We start from the raw sequence: 21689 nt of genomic DNA, 5'->3' as shown, positions 1-21689 counted from the left end.
TCCCTCAAGGGAAGGCAAGTTGACAGACGCCTGTCCCCAAAGCCAGCCCCTCCTGCCACCACCTCATATCCAGCCCGGGGGACGTGGAGGCCCCAGGTACGGGGGCACAGAGGAGCCAGGGAAGGGGGCTGAGGCCTGGCTCAGGTCCCCCTTTCGGAGCAGCCCTGAGAGTGTGAGCTGAGGGGGAGGACCCCATTCCCCCAGAGGTGCTGGGCCCTTCCTGGTGGGGGTGCGTCTTGCTGCCCTGGGCTCGCTCTTGGTTTCCCCATCTCTGGTTTTCTTTCCGGCTCCTTCCTCATTATGGGCTCTCCCCGGCCTCCCTCTGCCTCTTGCTTCTTCGTGGTTCCCCCACCTTCCTACTGTGCCTAGGAGCGACTGGAGGGCCGTGAACAGGTGGCTGTGCCAGGGAGGGTGTGCGTGAGCGTGTGTGGGCGTCATCTCACGCTGGGGCGCCTGCTGCGTGTACACGGCCGAGCTTGCTTTGCTGTGTGGGGCTCTGAGGGCCGGGGAGCATTCTGGCCTCCTAATGGAATGCACTTATCTATAAAGTCGTGCCTTTGAGAAGCTGGAAGGCATAGCCTGAAGGGTGGCTAGCCACTCCGAAGTGTGCTGTGTGTTCTGGGCTTGCTTCCTGGGACTCACTTCCCGGTGTCCCTGGGCTCTGCTCCTCAGCAGGAACCTGGGTCACTTCTCCCCTTTGCAGCCACAGCTGGGGCTGCTGCAAGGGGTCCAGCTGCCTGTAGCTTTCTCAGGGAGTCTGGGACCCTCATTCTAGCCCCTCTGTCCTTGGCTGCATGTCTGGGTGCCCTCCCCTCCCAGCCTGAGGGTGCAGCAGCAGCTCTGGCAGGGATGGACGGGGGGCGGGTGGGGAGAACAAGGCCTCAATCGTCACCAGGAGAGTGCTAGCTTCTGGGTTAAGCACTGCTGCTCTGAAGTGGCAGAGCTGCCGACACCTCTGTACATGTGACTTCACTGGGTTCTGAGGAAGGAGAGAGTTTCCCTGGGCTGGCTGAGACCAGGAAGCTGCCCCTTGTGCAATCACCAGCCTGGGGCAGGTGCCACAGCCCACAGGCAGTGTGGGCTCCGAAGGAACACTGCGGTGGACTCAGAGGGCAGCTGCTACAACATGGGTCTGTCTCCTTTCCCACTTCTTGAAGCAGACAGACCTGAGTGATGATGCTTGTTCGCCGCCACCACAAGCCACAGAATCTGATCTCTGCTGCTGCTTAGCTGCAGAGCCAAATCCTTTAGTGCCTCAGCCTTTCCTTTCTTATCTCTAAAGTAGGGGTAATAATCCGCGGCTCTGAGCACGATGGAAAGGTGAAATGCCTAAGAGCGATGAGCACGCCTCTCCACTAAAGGAAATCGGGGCTCCTTGGAGTAATGGCTGATTCCAGGGCTGGGGCAGGGACAGTGCAGGCTGAGCCTGGAGCATCTGCTAGTGCCAGAAAGTAAGGAAGCGCCCGCAGACGAATGAGGACGTGTCCGAAACCTCCCACTGGTTGCACTTGGGACGTATGAGCATCAGAATGAATAATGAACGCACAACGAAGGACTCACGATATCCTCACCGCCCTCCTCACAAAGGCGAGACTAGGGGAAGCTCGTCTTTGTGGAATGCCGGGTCACGTGGAGGAGATTGGATAACAGCGGGTTCCAGCCAAGATGATATTGCAGTGCTTCTCAGACTTCACCGCGCATATGGTGCGCCAGAGGGACGTGTTAAAGGGGACACTCTGGTTCAGCAGGTCTGCAGTTTTTCCTCTCCCCCAGGCTCTCGGAAGACTGTGATGCAGCTGCCCACAGACCTCACACTGAACAGCAAAGAATGATGGATAGTAAAGGCGGTGTGCAAAAAGTTCAACAACTTTTTGCCTTGCCACAGTGACCGTGATTGCCCTGCAGATGACTAAGAGAAAAGTGACCTTTCTTTCCAAGAGACCCGGCAAACACGACTCAGGCCCAGCGGTGGAGCTTAACACAGCTGTAGTGTGGTCGGAAGGCTCAGCCTCCCCCTGCAGGACTCTCGCCAAAGCAGCGTTTAACCTGAACTTCCTCACAAGAAAACAATCAGGTGGACCCAGAGTGTGGGGCATCCTCTAGGCGATTGGTTTGCACTCTTAAAAAGATACCAGTATCGCGAAAGAAAAAAATGAAAAAGGATAGCATTGATAAATAGGCATCCGGGGAATATTGTGGACTTAAGGAACGAGAGACCCGATAACCAGAAGCAATATGTGAGCCACAGTTGGATCCTAGACCCAGACACAAAGAGCATTTGGGGGACACCCCAGGATATTTGAATGTGGACCGTGTGTTAGATGGTATTTTAAAATACATATTGGACGTACTGGGGGTGCTCATGGTATCATGGGCATTTCAGAGCGTGTTCTTGTTCTTAGGAAACCTGTTGGAGTATTTAGGGGTGAAGTATTCTGGAGTGAAGGTCATCCCAGTGACCGTTCCGCTGCTTACCTTCTGTTGGCTGGGCAAATATACAAATGCAGGAACTGTTTATATGCGAGAAGAGTGACTGGGCGCGGTGGCTCGTACCTGCAATCCCAGCACTTTGTGGGGGCTGAGGCAGGAGGATCACTTGAGGCTAGGAGTTCGAGACTAGCCTGGGCAACATAGTGAGGTCCCGTCTCTACAAAAACTAAAAATACTAGCTAGGCGCAGTGGCCTGTAGTCCCAGCTACTTGGGACGCTGAGATGGGTGGATCGTTTAAACCCAGGAAGTCTAGGCTGCTGTGAGTCGTGATTGAGCCACGTACTCTAGCTTGGGCAACATAGCAAGAAAAGAGAAAAGCAAAATAAATAAATAAATAAATAAATAAAAAAAAAAAAGGAAAGAAAGAAAAAAGCAAATGAATGTGACCAAGTGGTAACAGTTGATTGCGAATCTGGGCGAAGGGTAGATGATAGTCCCTGTAGTATCCTCTCCACATTCTTTGAGGTTTATACTTTGCAAATAAGGAGGTGGGAGGTTCACATGAGATGTGGAGGTGAGTGGTGGGCTGAGAACCTCTTTTCCTCCCTCTGCTCTCTCGCTGGGGCTGCTGCGGCCTCCTGCATGGAGGCCTAGATTGTTGGAGGCCACCGAGACCCTCCAACTGGAGGTGTGGAGCAGGCTTAGGCGGCTCCACTGTCAGAGTGGGGATGGGGAGGTGTGAGCAGAGCCGGGAGACGGGGTCCCGTGTGTCTGGATGCAGGGGCAGCTCGCATTTGAGAGATGGGCTTGGAGGAGGGTTATGTGCTGGGGAACTAGGTGACTATGGGGTCTGCAGGACTGTCCTCAGACTGGCTCCCTCTGCCCCTGGGAGTTTAATACTCCCCTTGTACCCCTTTCACCACTGCCACCCCAGCCTGATGTGCCAGACAGCAGGCAGCCTCTCGGGGCAGGAGAGGGGAGGTGGAGGGCCTTGTATCCCTTCCCCTGCCTGGGTGCCCACCACGGCCTGCCCATACCAACCCTGGTCTCGGTGCAGACTTGGCCTACGATGTCCCTGGCATCTCCAGCTGAGTCCCTGCAAGACCTCAGAGCTTGTGACCAGGGAAGCCTTCAGCTGGCCGTCCTGCCCTCTGTATCCCCTGCAGGGGCCCCTGGAGCACCAGGGCAGAAAGACCCCCAAGACCAGCCCTGTGTCATCAGCCACAGCTCCCCAGCTTGGCTGACCCGAGCTGTGTGTGGGAGAGGGTGGAGGAGGAGGGGCGAGGAGAGATTGACAGAGAGACAGCTCCCAGGAATCAGGGAGCGAGCCTGGACCCAGAGGTGGGGGGCGGGGGTTGGGGGAAGTATCGCCTTTGTCCTGTTCTAGGGGCCCTCTCTTTTGCCTCTTGGGGTGTCTCCCTTGGGACTGGGCCCAGGGAAAGCCTGGCCCGGGTGTCTGACAGTGGCCTTCCCCCTGCCCGCCCTCCCGTCCTCTGTCTGTGTCTGCCTGCCTGGGGAGCCTCGGTGTGAGAACGCCAGGGCGGCAGGGTGTGCATCCTGTCCCTGTGGCCCCTAACCGCAGGCTCTGCTGGGAGGAAGGGGCGAGACGGGGCTCACTACTCAGCCCGCCCTTCCTCTGCAGGCAAGTGGGGAGGAGATGATGCGGAAGGTGAGGGCCTTATGCATTTTCTGGGGTCTCAGCAGCTGGGGGGTGGGTGCCTGGGAGGGAGATTTGCTGGATGAGGCCCCCCTTCCGTGTGTGTGGCTGGGGTGGGGTGTTGGGAACTCTGCAGCCACTGAGATGCCTCCAGCCGCAGCAGGGACAAGGGGTGCCGCTGGCTGGTGGAGGAGCCCCTAGCTTTCTGCCTGGCCCTGGCCAGGACCAGAGTGGCTGGGAATGTGGCCCTCACCCCTCCTCCCCTGGGCTTTCCTCCTGGGCCCCTGGGCTGGTCCTTCTCACGGCCCAGGGAAGTGCTTATCCCTGCCCTGGGCTATGCCATTCAGACTGTGGGTGTGCGTCCCACAAGTGCCGGGGTCCCACTGGTCTCTGGGGCCGATGGAGGGATCAGAGACCCCAGGAGGGGCTGCTGGGGCCCAGCCGGGTGAGCCCGAAGACCCGGCCCTCCTCACTGTGGTGGCTGGAACTCCTGGCCCCTCCTGCCTGGACGGTGTCAGGCTGTGTCCTGATTTGTTTGTGCTCACCTGCCATCTGTCACATGGAGATGAGGACACTTCCCTTCTGAGGAGGTGGCCCTGGTGACTTGAAGTGCGTGCATGGTGGGTGGGTGCTGTACGTGGTGAGCTGCTCCTGGCTCAAACAAGACAGGCCTGGGCGCCCTTCCTCCCTCTGGGTTCGGTGGCCGTGCACTGACTGTGCCCCATGACTCACGCTGTGGGTCAGGGCCTTGCCTGCCACGCGGGGGCTGTTGTGAGGGTGGCAGGACTCCCTGTACCCACAGGGAGTGGCTGATGCCAGGGCCTTCTGCCCTCTCACTGGGCCATGAAAAAGGCCCTGGCGGATGGCTGGGGAGGGGCCCCCGCCCACGGGACGCTCCCACTGAGCCCCTGTGGGCCCTGGCGCCAGAGGCACGGCGCCAACTCAGTGAACCTCCCAGCCTTTCTAGGGAGGAGCCTTGGGCTGGTTGCCTTCCACAGCCGAGGCTCAGCGAGGCTGAACCCTGTGGATGTTTGTAGGAGGAGGTTCTGGAGCTGGCCACGGGGCCACACTTCGTCATTCCTGCCACCTGCCCCCGCCCCCCCCGCCCTGCCCTGGGGTGTCCCCTCCAAGGCACTTTAGCTCCACTCACATCTGACCTTGGGTTGAGGACTTGGTGAGAGGAAGCTTTGATAGGAGGTGACTGGGCGTGGCACTGATAAGGCTGTTGGGGCTGTTGGGGCTGTTGGCTCTGTGACTGCCTCTGCTTCCTGGGCCTCTGTGTGTCCTGTCCTCTGCCGAGTTATCAAAGGCTCCCCTTTGTTTATCCCAGAGCGAGTGTGCCTGATAAGTGTGTGATGAGTGTAGGTGGAACTGACTAAGGTGCCCTCCCCCAGTAACGCTGGACAGAGTGTAAATCCTGGCCTGTGCCGCCAGGCCCTCCTCCTCACCCAACTCCTGCTCATCCTTCAAAACCCAGCACAACTGTCCTGCCCAGCTTTCCTGAGTCGCTGCTGGGCCAGCCCCACCTGGATGCCTGGAGTCCCCTGTGTCCCTCAGTGGTCTGCCTGTGAGCTCAGCACAGGGGAGGCCCCACTAATCAGGTGTGGAACGGATGGGGTGGGAGATCTGTGTCCCAAGCCTCATGGCCTTGTCCCAGCTCCTGTTCTGGGGCAGGGGGTGCTCAGCTTGTTTTTCCCTGTGGTAGCCACACCAGGAGCTCCTTGAGGATGGGGACCCCAGGCCACATCCCTCATGGATGAAATGGGGGTATGTGCAGTGAGGATGGCATGTGGTCAAGGCCAACCTCGCCCATCAGTCTTCCCTGGGCCTCGGCCATGCTACGGCCTTGTTGTTCCTCCCATTTCCAAGGTAGGGGCACTGGAGCACCGAGAGCTTCAGCAGCCTGAGGTCCTGCAGAGTGGGGAGACCGGCTCAGCCTCAGGCTTCTGTGCTGTCACGCTGTCACGCCCTCCAGCCCTCAGGGCTGAGGGCTTTCTGTACATTACCCTTCCATTTTGCCTGGGAGGAGCCTGAGACTGAGACGCAGGGTGTTTTGTTTAGGGTCGTGTCTCTGCCCTCAAAGCCCACAGCTCAGATGAGCAGCAGCCTTGTGGCTGTCCTGTGCTTAGCCCTGTGTGGGTGTCAGGGACACAGAGATGACTGGAAGACTGTCCCTGACCTCAAGCTCTTCCTTTAGGGTAAGGGAGCGAGGCGCACAGGCACATCACATAGCAGTGAGGAGGGTCCCAGGCTCTGAGTGTTACAGAGTGTTTGGAGGGAAGGAGAGATCAGGGACAGTTCACACTGATGTCACCGAAGTAAGGTTTTGAAGGATGCATAGGAGTTTGCCATGTGCAGGTAGAGCGTGTGCATCTGTGACTTCTGTCTCGCATCTTGGGATGCCATCAGCCTGGACCCGGTGTGAGGGCTGATGGTGTCAGTCAGGCCCGTCCCCCAGCTGTGTGAAGGCTTCTCTGCAGGCCTTTTAAGGATTTGCCATTTCTTGAATATCATGGGCCAGGTACTGCTCTGCACTTCATAGACATAATCTTTGTGATCCTTGGTGAGGGTGCCAGTGTTCACTTCATTTTGTAGATTGAGGCTCAGAGAGTAGCTGTCCCTTTTCCCAAGGGTCTTCTCACTGATGGCTGGAGTCTCACCTGGGCTGGAGAATCTCCCCGGTTCTCCGGCTGTCGGTGCAGAGCACACAGCAGTGTTTGGGAACTGGGTCGAGAGTGTGTCTGTCTCTGCCCACCTTGGGAGCCCTGGGGGCCAGTGTGGGAGGAGTAGACCGGGGACGTTTGCTGGCTGAGTGTCTGTCTTCCTGGGGAGAGGGACAGCAGGGCGTGGAGGGGTGTCCTGCCTGGTGCTCCTGCCTTGGGAGCTGGCCAGCCCCTGCCCTGTTTCTGGGAGCTTCTGGCTCTCTCTGGTGGCTCTGGTAGACTTCTGGGAGTTCTTTTCCATCCGGTGGTCTAGTCCTGTCTTTTGATGGGGAGATGCTGTGGGGCGGGCGCCTGAGCAGAGGGGCTGAGTCGCCCACCCAAGCTCTGTGCTGAGCCGGGTGAGGCACCTCCCCAGCTCAGCCCACCTTCTAGACGGTCCCTTCTGGATGTGGCTGCCAGGGAGGGGCGGCAGTGGGAGCCTGTGAGTTGCGCAGTGTCCATTTTCTTGCTCATGTGGGTTTTGTTTTGGTTTTTCTCTCATCCCAGTGTTAGCCCTTGGCATCCAACTGCACTTCCCCATGGGGTGTGTCCTGACCACTGTAGAACAGCATCATCGGTGGCTGCCTCCCGGTGCCCACCTGCCCCCTGCTGCCACTCTCACCTTCCCACACCATCCTCTGTGACCTCTGGTCACCTTGAGCAATTCAAAACTCCCCAGTAAGATGCTCCATCTCTGTGGTCTCCTTTCCTTTGTTGCAACCTCTCCCCTCTGTCTGAGCTGCCACCCACTCCAGGAAGTCCCACTGACTGCCCAGGCTAGATGAGATCTCCACCCCAGGGTCCCACAGCCTTAAGTGTTCCCTCATGTCAAGACAGAGACCCACATCTCATTCCTCTCTGCTGCACCAGCCAAGGTGCCCAAGGCCAGGCACAGAGCAGGTGCTTGGTGAGAGATGGCCAAGAGCAGCTGGCCTTGCCAAGGCTCCTGGACTGGGCAGGGGAGGTGCAGCGGGCAGCATAGGCCTTGAAAGGGCCAGCAAGGTGGGAAGGGTCCTGGCTCTGTCCTGGTACCAGGCATCCCTTGGTCCGGGACCCTGGCCTGGGCCCTGGGCAGGCAAAGCTGATGTTCCTGGCAGCATGGGCTGGTTCTGGGTCTTGGAAGGGAGGGTATGTCTGCCGGCCTGCTGGCCTCGGCAGCTGCTGGGCTGGCCTCTTGCTCCTGGGGCTCCCCTCTGCTCCTGGGCCCACCTTTTTCTCCCTTCGCTTTCCACTCACACCCCCTACCCCCATTTCCTTCTCGTTCTTGTGAGGCCTTGCCCACTGCCTGGGAGAGGCCTCTGCCGAGACGTCAGTGTTGGCCTTTCTGCTGCCATGACGGAGATGCCTCCTGGGCTGCGAACGGGTGTGTCCCGCCGCCATCCTGGTCTTCCTCTCTGCTCTCCTGCAAACACATCTGGCACTCCTCATCCCTTTTCTGTGCCTCAGCTCTGTCTTTTTCTTCTCCTGCTCTTTCCTACCATGCCCCCCTCACCGCTCTTTGCCTCTGTATTTTGTCTCCCTGCTCCCACCTCTCTCTCCGTCATGTGGAGCTCTGGGGTTGGAGGAGCAGGGCCCACAGAGGGAAGTCTGGGAGAGCGTGGTGGTCAGCAGATGCTCTCAGGGTCCTGGGCCAGCGCCCTCCTTTCCTAGAGCTTTCCCCTCTCCTGGTGTGGCTCCACTTCTCTGCCCTTGCCCACCCATCCTTCACCTCCTTCACCTCCCCCTTCCCCTCCCAACACAGCTGAAGGAGGAAGACAGCTGCCACTCATCATGGGGGGCTGTGGAAAGTCCACCTCTGAGATTCTTGGTTGGGAGCAGAGCTAGTGGCTGTGAGCTCATGTGTGTGCCCTTGTGTGTGGGGTGTGCAGGGCAGAGTGCCCGGGGCAGGTCACATCTAAAAACCCAGTCAGATTGGAAGCAGACTCTGCGTGGCCCCCCGGCAGTTCCTGGCCACCCCTCGCTGCCCTCCTTGTTCCGGGATGGCTCCTGCCGGTTCAGGGCCTGCTCTGCTGTTGCCTGTGGCGTTCATGGGTCTTGGACCCAGGGAATAGAGTCATGCAGAGAAGTGAGGCTGCCCCTGCTTGGCCCCTCCCCTGCTTGGCTCACTGTTCACCTGCCAGGGTGGGGGCGGAGCACCCAGGGGTACAGTGTGAGATCAGCAAGGAGGGTGCCCAATCCTTCCTGCTGTCTTTGAAGCCTCCCTCCTCCTGGCTGTGGTCACTACGTCAAGCCTGTCCTGAGCTCCATTTTTGGCCTATTGTCCAGCCCTGGGTAGGGAGTGGGGAGGCCTGAAGACCTGGTGGACCCAGCCATGCCCTGGGGGATTGCAGCCCTGGGTGGGGAGCCTGGGCTGGGTAATGGTGGCTAGAGGCTTCCCAGACCCGGTCTGTGCTGCTGGTGACTGAGCACTCTTGGTTTGGCCACTCTCCTTTCCAAGGTAACACTCTCCCCTTCTCTCTTGGCTTCGGCAGGTTCTCCAGAAGCTAGGAAAGGCAGATGAGACCAAGGATGAGCAGTTTGAGCAGTGCGTCCAGAATTTCAACAAGCAGCTGGTGAGTGTGGGTGGCCCTTGGCCTTAGGGAGTTTGTGAAAATTCGGCTGCCAGGTGGAAAATGGCACAAGCTGAATTTGTGGAGTACGAGAGCTTGGAGGAGGATAATCAGTTGGGCTGACAAGATCATGTAAGACTTCCTGGAGGAGGCAGCCCTGGCAATGCATGCTGGGAAAGAAGAGGGTTGGGGTATATATGCTTTAGGTCCTTGGTAGGAGGCATAGTAAGGGTAGTTGGGGGAGGGGGAGGGTGGGATAGGAGCAGGCAATAGATTGTGGCCAGACTCGAGGAAACTTTGCATGTCAGGGGCAAGTGGGAGCTGTAGAAGCTTCTTGCCAGGAGAATGGCATCTGCAGCAGTTAGTGTGGGGGCAGAGCTGGCTGGATTTGATTTGGGCATCTGCTGAGCATGGCATGTGCCTGGCTCTGTGGCAGGCTCAAGGCTGGGCTGTTGGGAGGCGTCCACAGCCATCTCCAATTGGCCCGGGAGCATTCTGAGAGAGGGCTGAGAGCAGCTGGGAGGGCTGGGGAGCAGCTGGGAGGGCCTGGGAGCATTCTGGGAGAGGGCCAGGGAGCATTCTGGGAGAGGACTGGGAGCATTCTGGGAGAGGGCCAGGGAGCATTCTGGGAGAGGACTGGGAGCATTCTGGGAGATGGCCGGGAGTAGCTGGGAGGGCTGGGAGCAGCCGGGAGAGGGCCGGGAGCAGCTGGGAGAGGGCTGGGGAGCAGCTGGGAGAGCTGGGAGCATTCTGGGACAGGACCGGGAGCAACTGGGAGTGCTGGGAGCATTCTGGGAGAGGGCGGGGGAGCAGCTGGGAGAGCCAGGAGCATTCTGGGAGACAGCTGGGGAGCATTCTGGGAGAGGACCAGGAGCAGCTGGGAGGGCTGGGAGCATTTTGGGAGAGGGCCGGGGAGCAGCTGGGAGGGCCAGGAGCATTCTGGGAGATGACTGGGGAGCATTCTGGGAGAGGACCAGGAGCAGCTGGGAGGGCTGGGAGCATTCTGGGAGAGGGCTGGGAGCAGTGGGGAGAGGCCCCAGGGCCAAGTCGGCCCTGGCTTGCCAGAGGGGCTCAGCCTGACAGGCTTCCCTGGACAGGAACTGGAGAGCCACCTTGGCTGCTTGTCCTTTAGGCCAGTTATGGGAGGAGTTTCAAGGCCCAGGTAAACCCTGTGGCAGGGGTATCTACTGCCTCTGTGACCCTGGACAATTCCTTCCCAGGGCCCCTTGGGCCTCAGTTTCCTCACCTGCAAAATAGAGGCTTGAACAAGAAACATGGTCTTAGGTTCTGATTCCGTCTCTGGGAAGTCCCGTGGCATGTCCCTACTCAGCTGGCTTCATCGGGTTGTGGGTTGCTCTGAAGGCCCTTTAGGAGTTGCTGTGGCCGTGGGCCAGGAACTGCTGTGTTTGACAGACGTCTTTGCAATCCTTGAAATGGGGGCTGATATTCTCCTCATTTTGCAGATGAGGCACTTGAGTTTCAGAGAGGTTACGCACAGCTTCCAAGGCTATGTAGCTGGTGTGTAGCTCTGCGGCCTTTGGCTCACTCTCGAGTTTCCTCTCTGGAGCTGATCCCTTGTCCTGAGGGCAGCTGGCTAGGCTGGGGAGACAGGTTGGGGTGGAGTTGGTGGGGGCCCCTTAGAACAGGCTGAACTGGCCGGGCACTGTGGCTCATGCCTGTAATCCCAGCATTTTGGGAGGCCGAGGCGGGCAGATCATGAGGTCAGGAGTTCAAGACCAGCCTGGCCAATATGGTGCCTCTACTAAAAATACAAAATTAGCCAGGCGTGGTGGCATGCGCCTGTAGTCCTCGCTACTCAGGAGGCTGGGGCCGAAGAATCTCTTGAGCCTGGGAGGCAGAGGTTGCAGTGGGCCGAAATCGTGCCACTGGACTCCAGCCTAGGCTACAGAGCGAGCCTCCGGTCTCAAAACAAACAAACAAACAAAAAACAGGCTGAGCTTTGACAGAGTGAGGGAAGCACAGTTGGGAGCTGAGGCTCTGTGTGGCCTGGCCCCAGGGCCGAAACCACAGTGTTGCTGTGTCCACTGTCCCTCAGAGTCACCCTCTCTGGGTCTCTGATTCTGGGCAGGCAGTCACTCACTGCTCCTTGGACAGAGGGGTTAGACAGAGAGGCCAGGGCTAGAAGATAGCCAGTGCTTCAGGCTGCCAGGTGGCTGCCGGGCTGTGGGTGTGGAGCAGTCCTGAGATGGGCCTCTGTCTGCCCTCGGGCTCGGGTTTGGTGGGGCGGCTGGCTTTTCAGGGGCCAGGGCTGGCAGTTGGGGTGGGGGTTTAAGGTCGTGTTCAAGGCTGGGGCTAAGGCAGTCAGCCGGTTCTGGATTTGATTGGTGTGTGGGGATGGCAGGGTGTGGGGGTGGGGGTGGGGACCAGGCAGGAATGGGGTGAAGGTCACTGTTGTTGCGGGAGTGAGTTCAGGAGGCTACAGTGGGCTTGGGGGCCCTGGGAAAGGAGAGAGAGAATGGGGCGTGGGAAGACTGGAGGCAGAGCTTTTTTTTGTCCCTTATTCTGTGAACCCCAAGCCTAGTGGGCCCAGCGCTAGGAGGGACAAAAATGGCAGGTGATTCAGTCTTTAAAGAAGCGAAACTCCCACCACTTCCTATGGCGGTGGGGGGCCCTAGGTGAGGGTGTAGATCACCCTGCTGTCACCTGCTCTCACAAGGACCCAGGTGCACAGCCCCTCCTGGGCCCACCGGGTGCTGGTCACAGGAGCACCCCTGCCTTCTGCCGCTGCTCTGAGAGCCCATGGGGCCTGCTTTCCCCTCCCCCAGAGTACCGCACAGCCAGCACAGACCCTTCTGGAAGCCAGCCTGGGTCTCCAGGGCATCCCAGCTCTTCTTCCTAGGGGCCGTCTGTAGCTCTCCAGGCCGCAGGGCTGTCATTGCTGTTTGTCTGTCACCGAGGTGGGGCAAGTCTGATTCCTTCTTGTCCCCAGGGCCTCCCCAAGGTTTTGCTCAAAATGGGCATCCCTGGCTATTGCGTGAAGGTCGTCCCCTGAATTGATGGCCGAGGGGTGAGAGTCAGAGCTGGAGCCAGAGGGGTCCATGTAGGAGGGCCGTCCCTGCCCCTAGACCCACTGGGAACACAGGGACTTGGGTGCTCAGGCCACCCGTGGGGACTGATCTCCAGGGTGGCCCGGAGAGGGCTTGCGGATGCTGGCTGAGCCTAGCCGCACTGGAGCTGCTCCAGGCCCTTCCTGACTCCCCCAAGTCCTGTAGCTGGGACACGGGCCGAGGTGGGCAGTGGCTCCCAAATCTTATCTTCCCCTAGCTGGGCTCTGTGAACTCTGGGACCTCCAGAGAATTCTTTCTCAGATCCCTGTTTAGGGGCTGAGGGAGCCGGTTTGGAAGCAAACACCACTGCTCTGTACTGGCCTGGGCGCTGCTCTGCAGGGGGCAGCTGGCTGGACCTCCGTCCAGGGAGGGCTGTGTCTACCCTGGGGACTGAGGAGGAGCTTAGGAAGCCAGCTGCAGTGGGCACAGGGAGGCAGCGCTCCAGCTGGCCCCTCGCACATCTGCGTGCCACGTGCCGGCGCACAGCCCAGCGTTGTTTGGGAAACACAAGGACCCCTGGTACGGCCTGAAGGCCAAGGCCGGGGGAGCACAATGACCCACCCCATGGGGACTCCTGCTGCCGGGGGGTGGGTGAGGGGATGCCTGAGAGGTGTGGCTGGGATGGTGGAAGCTTGGCAGGGAGAGAAGCTGGATCTGGAAGATTTGGTGACATCAGGGGACACAATAGCATCCCGTCATGAACACACTAATCCTCGTCTCAACCAACAAAGCCTTTAATTGTGAAGACTTAGGGTGGCTGTGTCAGGAGTGAGGTGGACCCTTCTTCATTCGTCGGCCCCGCAGGGTCTCCATCCGACCCCCGAATGGAATTCCAGGGAGGTCTCCGTGTCCGTGGAGTGCTCTTCTGTTTCTTCACTCCGTCTCACATCAGCGGGCCTTGAACTGGGATGTTCGTAAAGATGATGATTAGCCAGTGTTTTACACCCTACTCTATGGGGGATTAAAGGAATTGTAGAGATTTTTTTTTCACATGTCCTCTCTTTAAATTATATATCCTATGTGCTGCTCTGAAGCTCTCCCTGTGGATGCCTGTACTGTCACACAGAAGCATTCATCATAGTAGGCAGATCTGCGGGTTCTCAGGGACGCATCACTACCCATTACCCACAAAACACGCTGCGGGCTGCGTGCCCAGGCTCGGAGGGTCTCGTGGGCTCTCCCAGTCTCTGTGTGACTGGGCCGGTCGCCGACCCTCTGTCCGCTTCTTTGCTGCCAGGTGAGGCAGTGGTGTTGAGAAGACCATCTGGAAGGTGCTGGTCCCCAAGGCACCAGGGCAGGAAGAGCGGCCCCAGCTAAGGACAGGGAAAGACCTGCAGTGGGGAGACAGAAGGGGGTTTGAGGGTGCTGGGGGTGAGCCTGTGGAGGTGGCCGGGTCCCTGCTGGCCTTCGCCTGGAGATTGACCTGAACGGATGGGGCCCACCTTCCGGCTCTTGCGCAAGCGTGCAGCTGGCCAGACTGGCGCTCTGCAGGCATGCTGGGTCTCCTGGGACCATGGCCAGCTGCCTCTCCTCCAGGGCAGGAGGTGTCCAGAACATGGGTATCCCTAAGGCTTGGGCTGGCAGCAGGCAGAGGAGGCCGGGGGGTACCCTTCCACTATGAAGGTCAGCCTCAGCCACTGTTGCTCTCCCAAGCCGCCTCTCTGCCTCGCGTTCCTGTCCTTAGCACGAAGCCCATCTCCTGAGGCCTTCCTTCAAGATCCAGAGCCTCGCCTGTCTCACTGGATCTGAGGAGAGCCAGGCAGGGATCATTCACCTTCCATTGAAAGACGAGGAGAATGAGGTTCAGAGGGGCTCACTAGCTTACTTAGGGCTGCGTGGCTAGTAAAGGACACAGCTGGGTCTGCATGGCCTCAAAGCCCATGTGCAGCCCACTCTTTGCACATGGCTTCTGGAAGCTTCCACAGCTCACTGAGCATGGTCTCAGACCTCACGGCTGGCATCACCTGTTGTTCACCCCTCCTGGAACCTGGCGTTCTCCACTTAGTTTTCCTGGCTCTGGTTTTGATGTCCCAGAGGGACTTGAGGCCTGGCCCATGCTTCTACCCTCTCCGCTGGTCTTGTTGTCTCAGGAAGCCCCTGGAGGCTACTCTCCCAACTCAGGGAGCTTCACCACCCAGCCCGCTGCCCCCTCAGCCTTTTCCCTCTACATCCTATGTCCCTGCTCTCAGCTGGGCCAGTGAGTCCTGGCCATGACCCCTGCATTCTGCCGCCCTGCTCTGATGCCATCTCTTCCTCAGGTCTTCTGTCCCTGCACAGGCTTGCACTGGGCCCTCTTTTCCTAGTATGAGGCAGTGAGAGCTCTCTGTCCTTGGGCACCACCTGAGCTTGTGCAGCAGGGGGCCTGGCGGTCACCACACCTGCCTTGTCCATACTCCTGTGCTCGTTGCTTACTTGTCTGCAGGTGTCTGAGGGCAGGTCTGTGAGTGCTGGTGCTGCTGCATACTGCTGCTGTGCTGTGTGTGTGTCATTCAGCCATAACCCCAGCATATCATCCCGGAGCGGGGGGTCTTTGTCTTCCTGCCTTCCTTCCCAGGCTGAGAATGGCATCTGGAAGAGGGCAAGTGCCCACAAACATGGGCAAGGGTGCCTGTGGACACAGGGCTCCTCAGGCAGGAGTGGTGGCCGTAGCTGCTGTCCTGTTGGGAGGTCAGCTGATCAGTGGCTGCTGTCAGGAGAGCAGCCTGGTTCATTTGTGTGAGGATGGTAGGAAGGAGAGGGGTCAGGGACTGGGTGTGCCATCAGTCCCTGACCTCAGCCTTGACCTTCTCTTTGCAGACCGAGGGCACCCGGCTGCAGAAGGATCTCCGGACCTACCTGGCCTCTGTCAAAGGTAGGAGGCAGGCAGGGCGCACCTGGCCCATGTAGAGCTGGTGGGTACAGAGCTGGGGAGGGTGGGACAAAGGCTATCAGTGGGAGGCCCACGTACTTCCTTTCTGCCCCACAGCCATGCACGAGGCTTCCAAGAAGCTGAATGAGTGTCTGCAGGAGGTGTATGAACCTGACTGGCCTGGTAGGGATGAGGCAAACAAGATCGCAGAGGTGAGCATGGGACAGGTGTCCCTGCCCTTCTCAGAGGGCCCTCTGGTCTCAGCTCCTGTCCCACTCTGCCGTGCCCTCTGGGACAAGGCTCTCTGGTTCTCAGGCATTCGCGTGCTGTGTGCCCTGGGGCAAGCTGCCCTCCCTCTCCGAGGGCCTTTCTCCTGACTCGCCCTCACGCCAAGATGGGGCAGATGGTGGGTCGTGGTTGTCCTTATTTGTGTGTTATGGCTCACGACTCACAAGACCTCCCTGGCTGACCCCAGTCCTCAGTGTATCTGATCCTCACAGTCACCCCAATAGGGCAGGAACTTTTACCCCACCTTACAGATGGGGAAACTGAGGCTCTGAGAAGCCACCGAGCTGTGAAGAGATGGGGCTGGGGCTGGTCCCTGCGAGGAGAGCACTGGGGCGGGTGTGGCCCAGCACCCCTGGTGGCACTGTCGTGCTCTTGCCTGTCTCAGAACAACGACCTGCTGTGGATGGATTACCACCAGAAGCTGGTGGACCAGGCGCTGCTGACCATGGACACGTACCTGGGCCAGTTCCCTGACATCAAGGTGAGAGGCCCACTTACTGGGACCTTCCTGTCCCTTTGGGTCTCAGGGCTATGGGAGGAAGCCTCACGGCACGTGTGTGTGTGTGTGTGTGTGTGTGTGCGCGCGTGTGTGTGTGTTGCTGTGGAGTGGCTGGCTCTATGATTGTGGAAGGTGTAGAAGGGTGAGTAAGGCCTAGGCGTGTGTGTGCCTGCAGGCCCCCTGTGTTTATACCATGTGTGCTTGGAAGGGTATGTGTGCATGTCACCTGTTGTCTGGGTCTACATGTGTGGGTGTGTTTGTGTGGTTGCTTGCATTCACAAAGCCTGCTGTCTCTGCTGGGCCTGGGTGAGTGCTAGGAGCTGGCAGTGTCTCTGGTCTCCACCGAGGTGAGTGGTCCCCGGTGATGTGCACATGGAAGCCTGGGTTGACCATTGGGTTGGACGAGATCCCCTTGGTGGGCAGGATGGGGGTGTCATGCTCATGCTGGCCTCAGGGGCCCCCGGTGCAGATGCCTCAAGCTCCCCGAGTCTGATTGTTGGTGGCTCTGGAGATGAGAAGCTACGGACCAGGCCAAGGAAAAGACTTGGCTGACACGTCACCAGCTGGTGGACACAGACACATGGGCTCAGTGCAAGGAACTGGTTTCACACAGTGGGACTGGGCTGCCGGGAGGGGGCGAGCTCTGTCACCAGGAGGGTTCCAGCAACAGGGGCTCGAGGGTTCCTGTGGAGCTGGGGTCTCCTGCCCTCCCTGCGGGTCCATCCAGGGTCCACTAGACCTGAAGCCTCAGCAGGGGTGCCAGGCCCCGCTCAGCACCCTCCTCTGTCTGCCCTAGTCACGCATCGCCAAACGGGGGCGCAAGCTGGTGGACTACGACAGTGCCCGGCACCACTACGAGTCCCTTCAAACTGCCAAAAAGAAGGATGAAGCCAAAATCGCCAAGGTAAGGGCTGGAGGCCGGTCGGGGCCGCGTCTGCAGGAGGCTGAGAGAGGGTGGGTGTCTAGGACCCCAAGGGTGGAGCCTTCCTCCTGCCTGGCCCCAGGTGGCTGAGCTGGGGGTGGGGACGCTGCTGGGCCCAGGCCGGTGAGTGAGAGGCCCCTGTGGGTGCCTGGGTGAGGTCCACTGTAGGCCCATTCCTGCCCCCACCCCTGTGCCACCCTGGCCCCTCAGCCCTGATCCAGGCCACCAGCCAGCCTGAGAATGGGCCTCTTGGGTTTCCCTGGAACGGCGCCGCCCTGCCTGGCGAGCCGGGTGGAATTCGTCACACGATCCCAGGCAACCTGTCCCTGGCTGGAGCGAACCAGTAGGTGCAGAACTGGCCCCACTCATCCTGTGATGCGGGGCTGGGGCGGCCCCCTCCTCCGGGCAGGGCCTTGCTTGCTGGCCCCCTGTGCTGCTAACCACAAGCACCTTTTGCCTCTGCAGTTGGAGTTCACCCCCTCTCCTTGCCCCCTCGGGCTCCCCCTAATTCTGTCGGCCTCAAGGGCCCACATCTGCTTGGGGCGGCCCCCACACGTGGGGCGTGTGGACGTGCATTTAATCTGTGTGTCTCTGTTTCTCTCTCCCTACCTCCCTGGTCTCTCCACCTTCCTTTGCCTTGACCTCCCCACCCCAGCCTGTCTCGCTGCTTGAGAAAGCCGCCCCCCAGTGGTGCCAAGGCAAACTGCAGGCTCATCTCGTAGCTCAAACTAACCTGCTCCGAAATCAGGTGACACTGGCTTCTAACCTTGCACGTGCTGGCGCCTTCCGGTCTGTCGTCCTGTCCTCTTGCCCTGCGGCGGAATGCAGGGCTGGTGTCTCAGCCCGGCTGGCGCAGGGTTTTTCAAAGGCCTTCCCTGGGAGAGCTCCTGCTTCAGAGGAGACCTGAAGTCAAATGTAGGGGTCAAAGGAACTGGCTGAGGGGCTCTGTGTGACCTGGGTGGGGGCATAGGTGTGCCCACTCCGTGTCTGCGTCTGTGGTCATTCCTGGAGACTCCTCTGAAATCCTAGTGGTCCAGGAATGCCTTTGAGCCATTTGTCCTCTGTGAGGGCTCCTTTGGGGAGGGAGGCGACATCTTCAGGCCCCTGTACTGCCATACCTGTCCTTCAAGCCTCGTGACAACTCCGAGATCATCTTGAATTTACTGAGCAGACAAAGCTGCCCAGAGAGGCACATCACAGCTTCCTCCTGGGGCCCCAGAGCCAACGGTTAGGGGCAGGGTTGGGACTGTCCTGACTGAAGTCCCTGCATCCTTTTCCTGGGACTTGCGGTCCCCATGGTGACTCTGGAGGAGTTACTGGGAGGACCCTCCAGTCTGGCTGGGATGCTGAGACCTGGAGGGGAAGCATGGGTCCTCGGCCTTTGGGGATTCATGGAGGGCAAGTGACCAGCACCACAGTGTTCCTGGGGGACTTCCTGGAGGAGGCTCTTTTTACAAAACTCCTGGGCCATCTCACCATCCTGGCCATAGAGCTATGGTCTTCTCAGCCCCTTGTCCTCCGAATGGGTCACAGTGTGGCCAGGGACCTCTGGATGCAGTGCCCTATGAGAGGTGGGTCACGTGGTTTTCTCTCCAGTGAAACTGAGGCACATTTCGGGTCAGCGTAGTCACAGCCTGGATGCGGCCCTCACACTTCTTCATATTCCCGAGGGGCCAGCGACAGGGGCCCGGCCCAGGAGGTTGGGTTTCTCTCTGGGCAGCTGCCCCATTTTTTCAAAGCTGCCTGTTGATTTCATCATTTTCCTGGAGTGCCTGCGACATGGAGCCCTCTGGGTGGGCTTAGCATGGCTTGCTGTTCAATTTCTTTTTCTTTTTTTTGAACGGGTCTCACTCTGTTCCCCTGGCTGGAATGCAGTGGTGCGATCATGACTTACTGCAGCCTTGATTTCCCCAACTCAAGCAATCCTCCTGTCTTAGTCTCCCGAGTAGCTGGGACCACAGGCACACATCACCGTGCCTGGCTAATCTTTTAAGTTTTTTGTAGAGACTGTGTCTCATTCTGTTGCCCAGGCTGGTCTTGAACTCCTGGGGCTGAGCGATCCACCTGCCTCGGCCTCCCAACGTGCTGGCATTACAGACATGAGCCACTGCTCCTGGCCTGGCTGTCCAATTTCTCACCTGATCTGCTGCCTGATTTCTTTTAGGCCAGCGCTGACTTTGGAGGCACTGAGTGCTGACAGCCTCATCCTGAGATCAGGGTGCCCATGGAGAGCCAGGGGCTGGGGGTGATGCCTAGGGGCCCTCAATAGGCCTGAGACTTCATCTGCCTCTGGAGGTGGAGGAGGAACCAGGGGCTGGAGTGGGTGTGCCCTGCCAGTCAGTTTAGCACTTGGGCTAGAAGGGAAATGGGACTACTGACTGAGGGCTGGGGTTTCTGAATAATTTTCCCTGAAACAGGTGAAACATTTTTTTGTGGATGGGAGAACTCCTTAGGAGGCTATGGGGCCTGCCCAGTGCTTTTGGGCTCCTGGGACAGGTGGGGTTGGGACTCTGGAGGGAGGGCCTGCCCCCACGCCCACGCTCCTGGGGGAGCAGCAAGAGGGTGAGGCAGGCGATCACATCTTTGGGTGCTGTGTTGTGAATGTTTCACAGTTTGGCCAAACTGGCTCTCTCAATTGGGTCCCATTTTTCTTTGAGCACATCCTCCTTGTACCCACCTCACTCATACCTGGCTGGAGGCTGGAGAGCCTCTGGAGTGACCTGTGGGCAGCTGGCTGGCTGTGAGATGGGACAGCTGGGACTCCGGGGCTGCCCTGCTGGGGGACTTGACTTTGAGGAGACAGTGCATCCTCTCTAGGCTGTACCAGGGGAGCTGGCCGGCTCCATGAGGACCTGGGACCAGTTCTGAGTTGCTCTCCACACCTGCCCTAGCGTCCTGAATGCTGTCCTCGGGACCCCGGGCCCACGTGACTCTGCTCTCCTCCACTGTTAGCTTCAGTGGAGCTGGGGTGGGGGCACTCTCTCCTCACGGCAGACATGGCAGACAGCCCTCACCTTCCTCCCTGCCCCTTCCACATGCTTCCGAAAGAGCCAGAATATGAGGAATGCCAACCAGAGGGAATACAAGACACAGGTCCTGACTTCAGGAACTCAAGCGGCACTGTCCGGGCTCTGGCTTTCTGTAGCGTTGCTGAGCTGTGAGGGCATGGCTGGGGGCAGATGTGCCCCCTAGACAAGCTGCAGTGCTGTCTTCACTGCTGTCCCCACCATTGCCATCTGGGCAGTTGTGGGGGTGGTGGCTGCATCCTCATGGAGAGGGGGTCCTAGTGGGTAGAGAAGCCGGGCGGTTCAGGCAGGTTCATGTGGAATGTGGGACTTTAGACCCCCTCTTGGCCGTTGAGGGCGGGGAGTATGTGTGATGGTGCTCGGCTCACAACAGTACCCCTAGGAGTCTCTCATTTTATGAGTTCCATAGAACCATGGTTGGCAGCCCCCCTTCCAGGTCCTGGGATGCCCAGAGGAGTAGGGCAGAGATGGCCCAGCCACAGCCTGGAGAGGCAGGAGGGACAGTATTCCTCACCCCAGCCTGGTGTGGGTTGCCCAGGGCCCCTGGATCTAAGAGAGGCATGCATGTTTGAATAGACATTCTCCCTGCCCCCCAAATCTGCCTTTACATTTTTATTAGATTCTAAAAAGTCAGGCAAGGAGCCCACACCCACTCTAGCGAGTAGCCGGAGGTCACTTGTGAGAAGCCGTGGTGGCCCCTCCTCCAGTCCCAACCCAAGTCCCTGGGGCTAGGGGCTGACCTGGGCTAGTCCTGCTGCCTGAGACTGGATGGGGCCCAGGCTGGCTGGGCTTGGGGCAATCGTGTGCTTTGTGGTTAAGTGGCCTTCTGGCCATCTGGCTGCCGTTGCCAGAAGGCAGCCCAGCCCGGTGCCTCAGCCGGGGCCTGAGAACGTGAGGCTGCTGGCGGGGAGTTTCCCTAGGCGGGGCCTGACACGTTCCTGGGCTGTGACTCACACCCCGAACCTCTGAGTCACTCTCCCCGGCAGTGTCCTCCTGCAATGAGCCAGCAGAGCCCCTTCCCCAGGCGGGCGGGTGGGCTGGGCACCGGGCGGGGTCTGTGACTCACCTGCCGTCTGCAGTCCCTTCCCCAGCACTCTGTGGCCGTGCGATGGGGCCTGAGCGCCACCGCCTGGTGGGTGTGAGTGGCCTGGAGGGCGCAGGGCCTGCCCTGGGGAAGGTGTGGGCCGGGAGTAGGACCAGGCACTGCCCAGCTGCCCGGCCGCCTCCTCCCTGGCCCTGCACCCTCCTCTAGGGTCCCCCTGACGTTCCTAGAGGTGCCTGAGTGGCTGCCTCTGGTCTCCCTCTGGTGGAGACAGGTCCCAGGAGACAGAGGGCTTTGTGGGAAGGACTGTCCCTGGGAGGTGAAGTGAAGGATGGTGGCTGAGGCTGCCAGGAGCTGGCCCTCAGAAACGGGGAGGGAGCACTCAGGGGCAGGGGCGGTGGGGGATGGCGACAGATGCTGCCTTGAGAGCCAGAAGGCAGCGGCAGGGCTGGTGCCAAGCCTGAGGGGGTTCATGTGGAAGTGGGCGGGGTCCCCACTTGGCTGGGTCTGGGGTCTGCCTCTGTGCATGTCCTGTGTCCAGCTCACCAAGCCCCGGACTGGCCCCTCTTGTGCCCTCCTCGCCGCTCACTGCCCTCCCGGCCACCTGGGCCTCTCTTTGGCATTGGCTGCTCAGCCCTCCCTTTCTCAGACGGCCTC

At 59.5% G+C, this 21689-nt stretch overlaps 1 protein-coding gene across 22 annotated transcripts in view; it reads left to right on the top strand.

Moving 5' to 3' along the window:
• Positions 1-21689, top strand: part of BIN1 (bridging integrator 1) — a 58990-nt gene that overhangs the window by 21143 nt on the left and 16158 nt on the right. For 11 of the 22 annotated variants that reach the window (XM_050752550.1, XM_050752545.1, XM_050752540.1 and 8 more), the window contains exons 2-7: positions 9262-9342; positions 15204-15258; positions 15373-15467; positions 15929-16024; positions 16839-16946; positions 17620-17712. In XM_050752550.1, coding sequence (XP_050608507.1) covers positions 9262-9342; positions 15204-15258; positions 15373-15467; positions 15929-16024; positions 16839-16946; positions 17620-17712 — 528 coding nt within the window. Of the gene's footprint in view, positions 1-3864; positions 4101-9261; positions 9343-15203; positions 15259-15372; positions 15468-15928; positions 16025-16838; positions 16947-17619; positions 17713-21689 lie in introns of those variants that run through there. The other 11 variants (XM_050752555.1, XM_050752553.1, XM_050752549.1 and 8 more) reach the window with 2 other exon arrangements.

The sequence above is a fragment of the Macaca thibetana genome, chromosome 12 (genome assembly GCF_024542745.1).
Source record: "Macaca thibetana thibetana isolate TM-01 chromosome 12, ASM2454274v1, whole genome shotgun sequence".
In the NCBI taxonomy this organism is placed as follows: domain Eukaryota; kingdom Metazoa; phylum Chordata; class Mammalia; order Primates; family Cercopithecidae; genus Macaca; species Macaca thibetana.
This window is presented reverse-complemented; position numbering and strand designations above follow the sequence as displayed.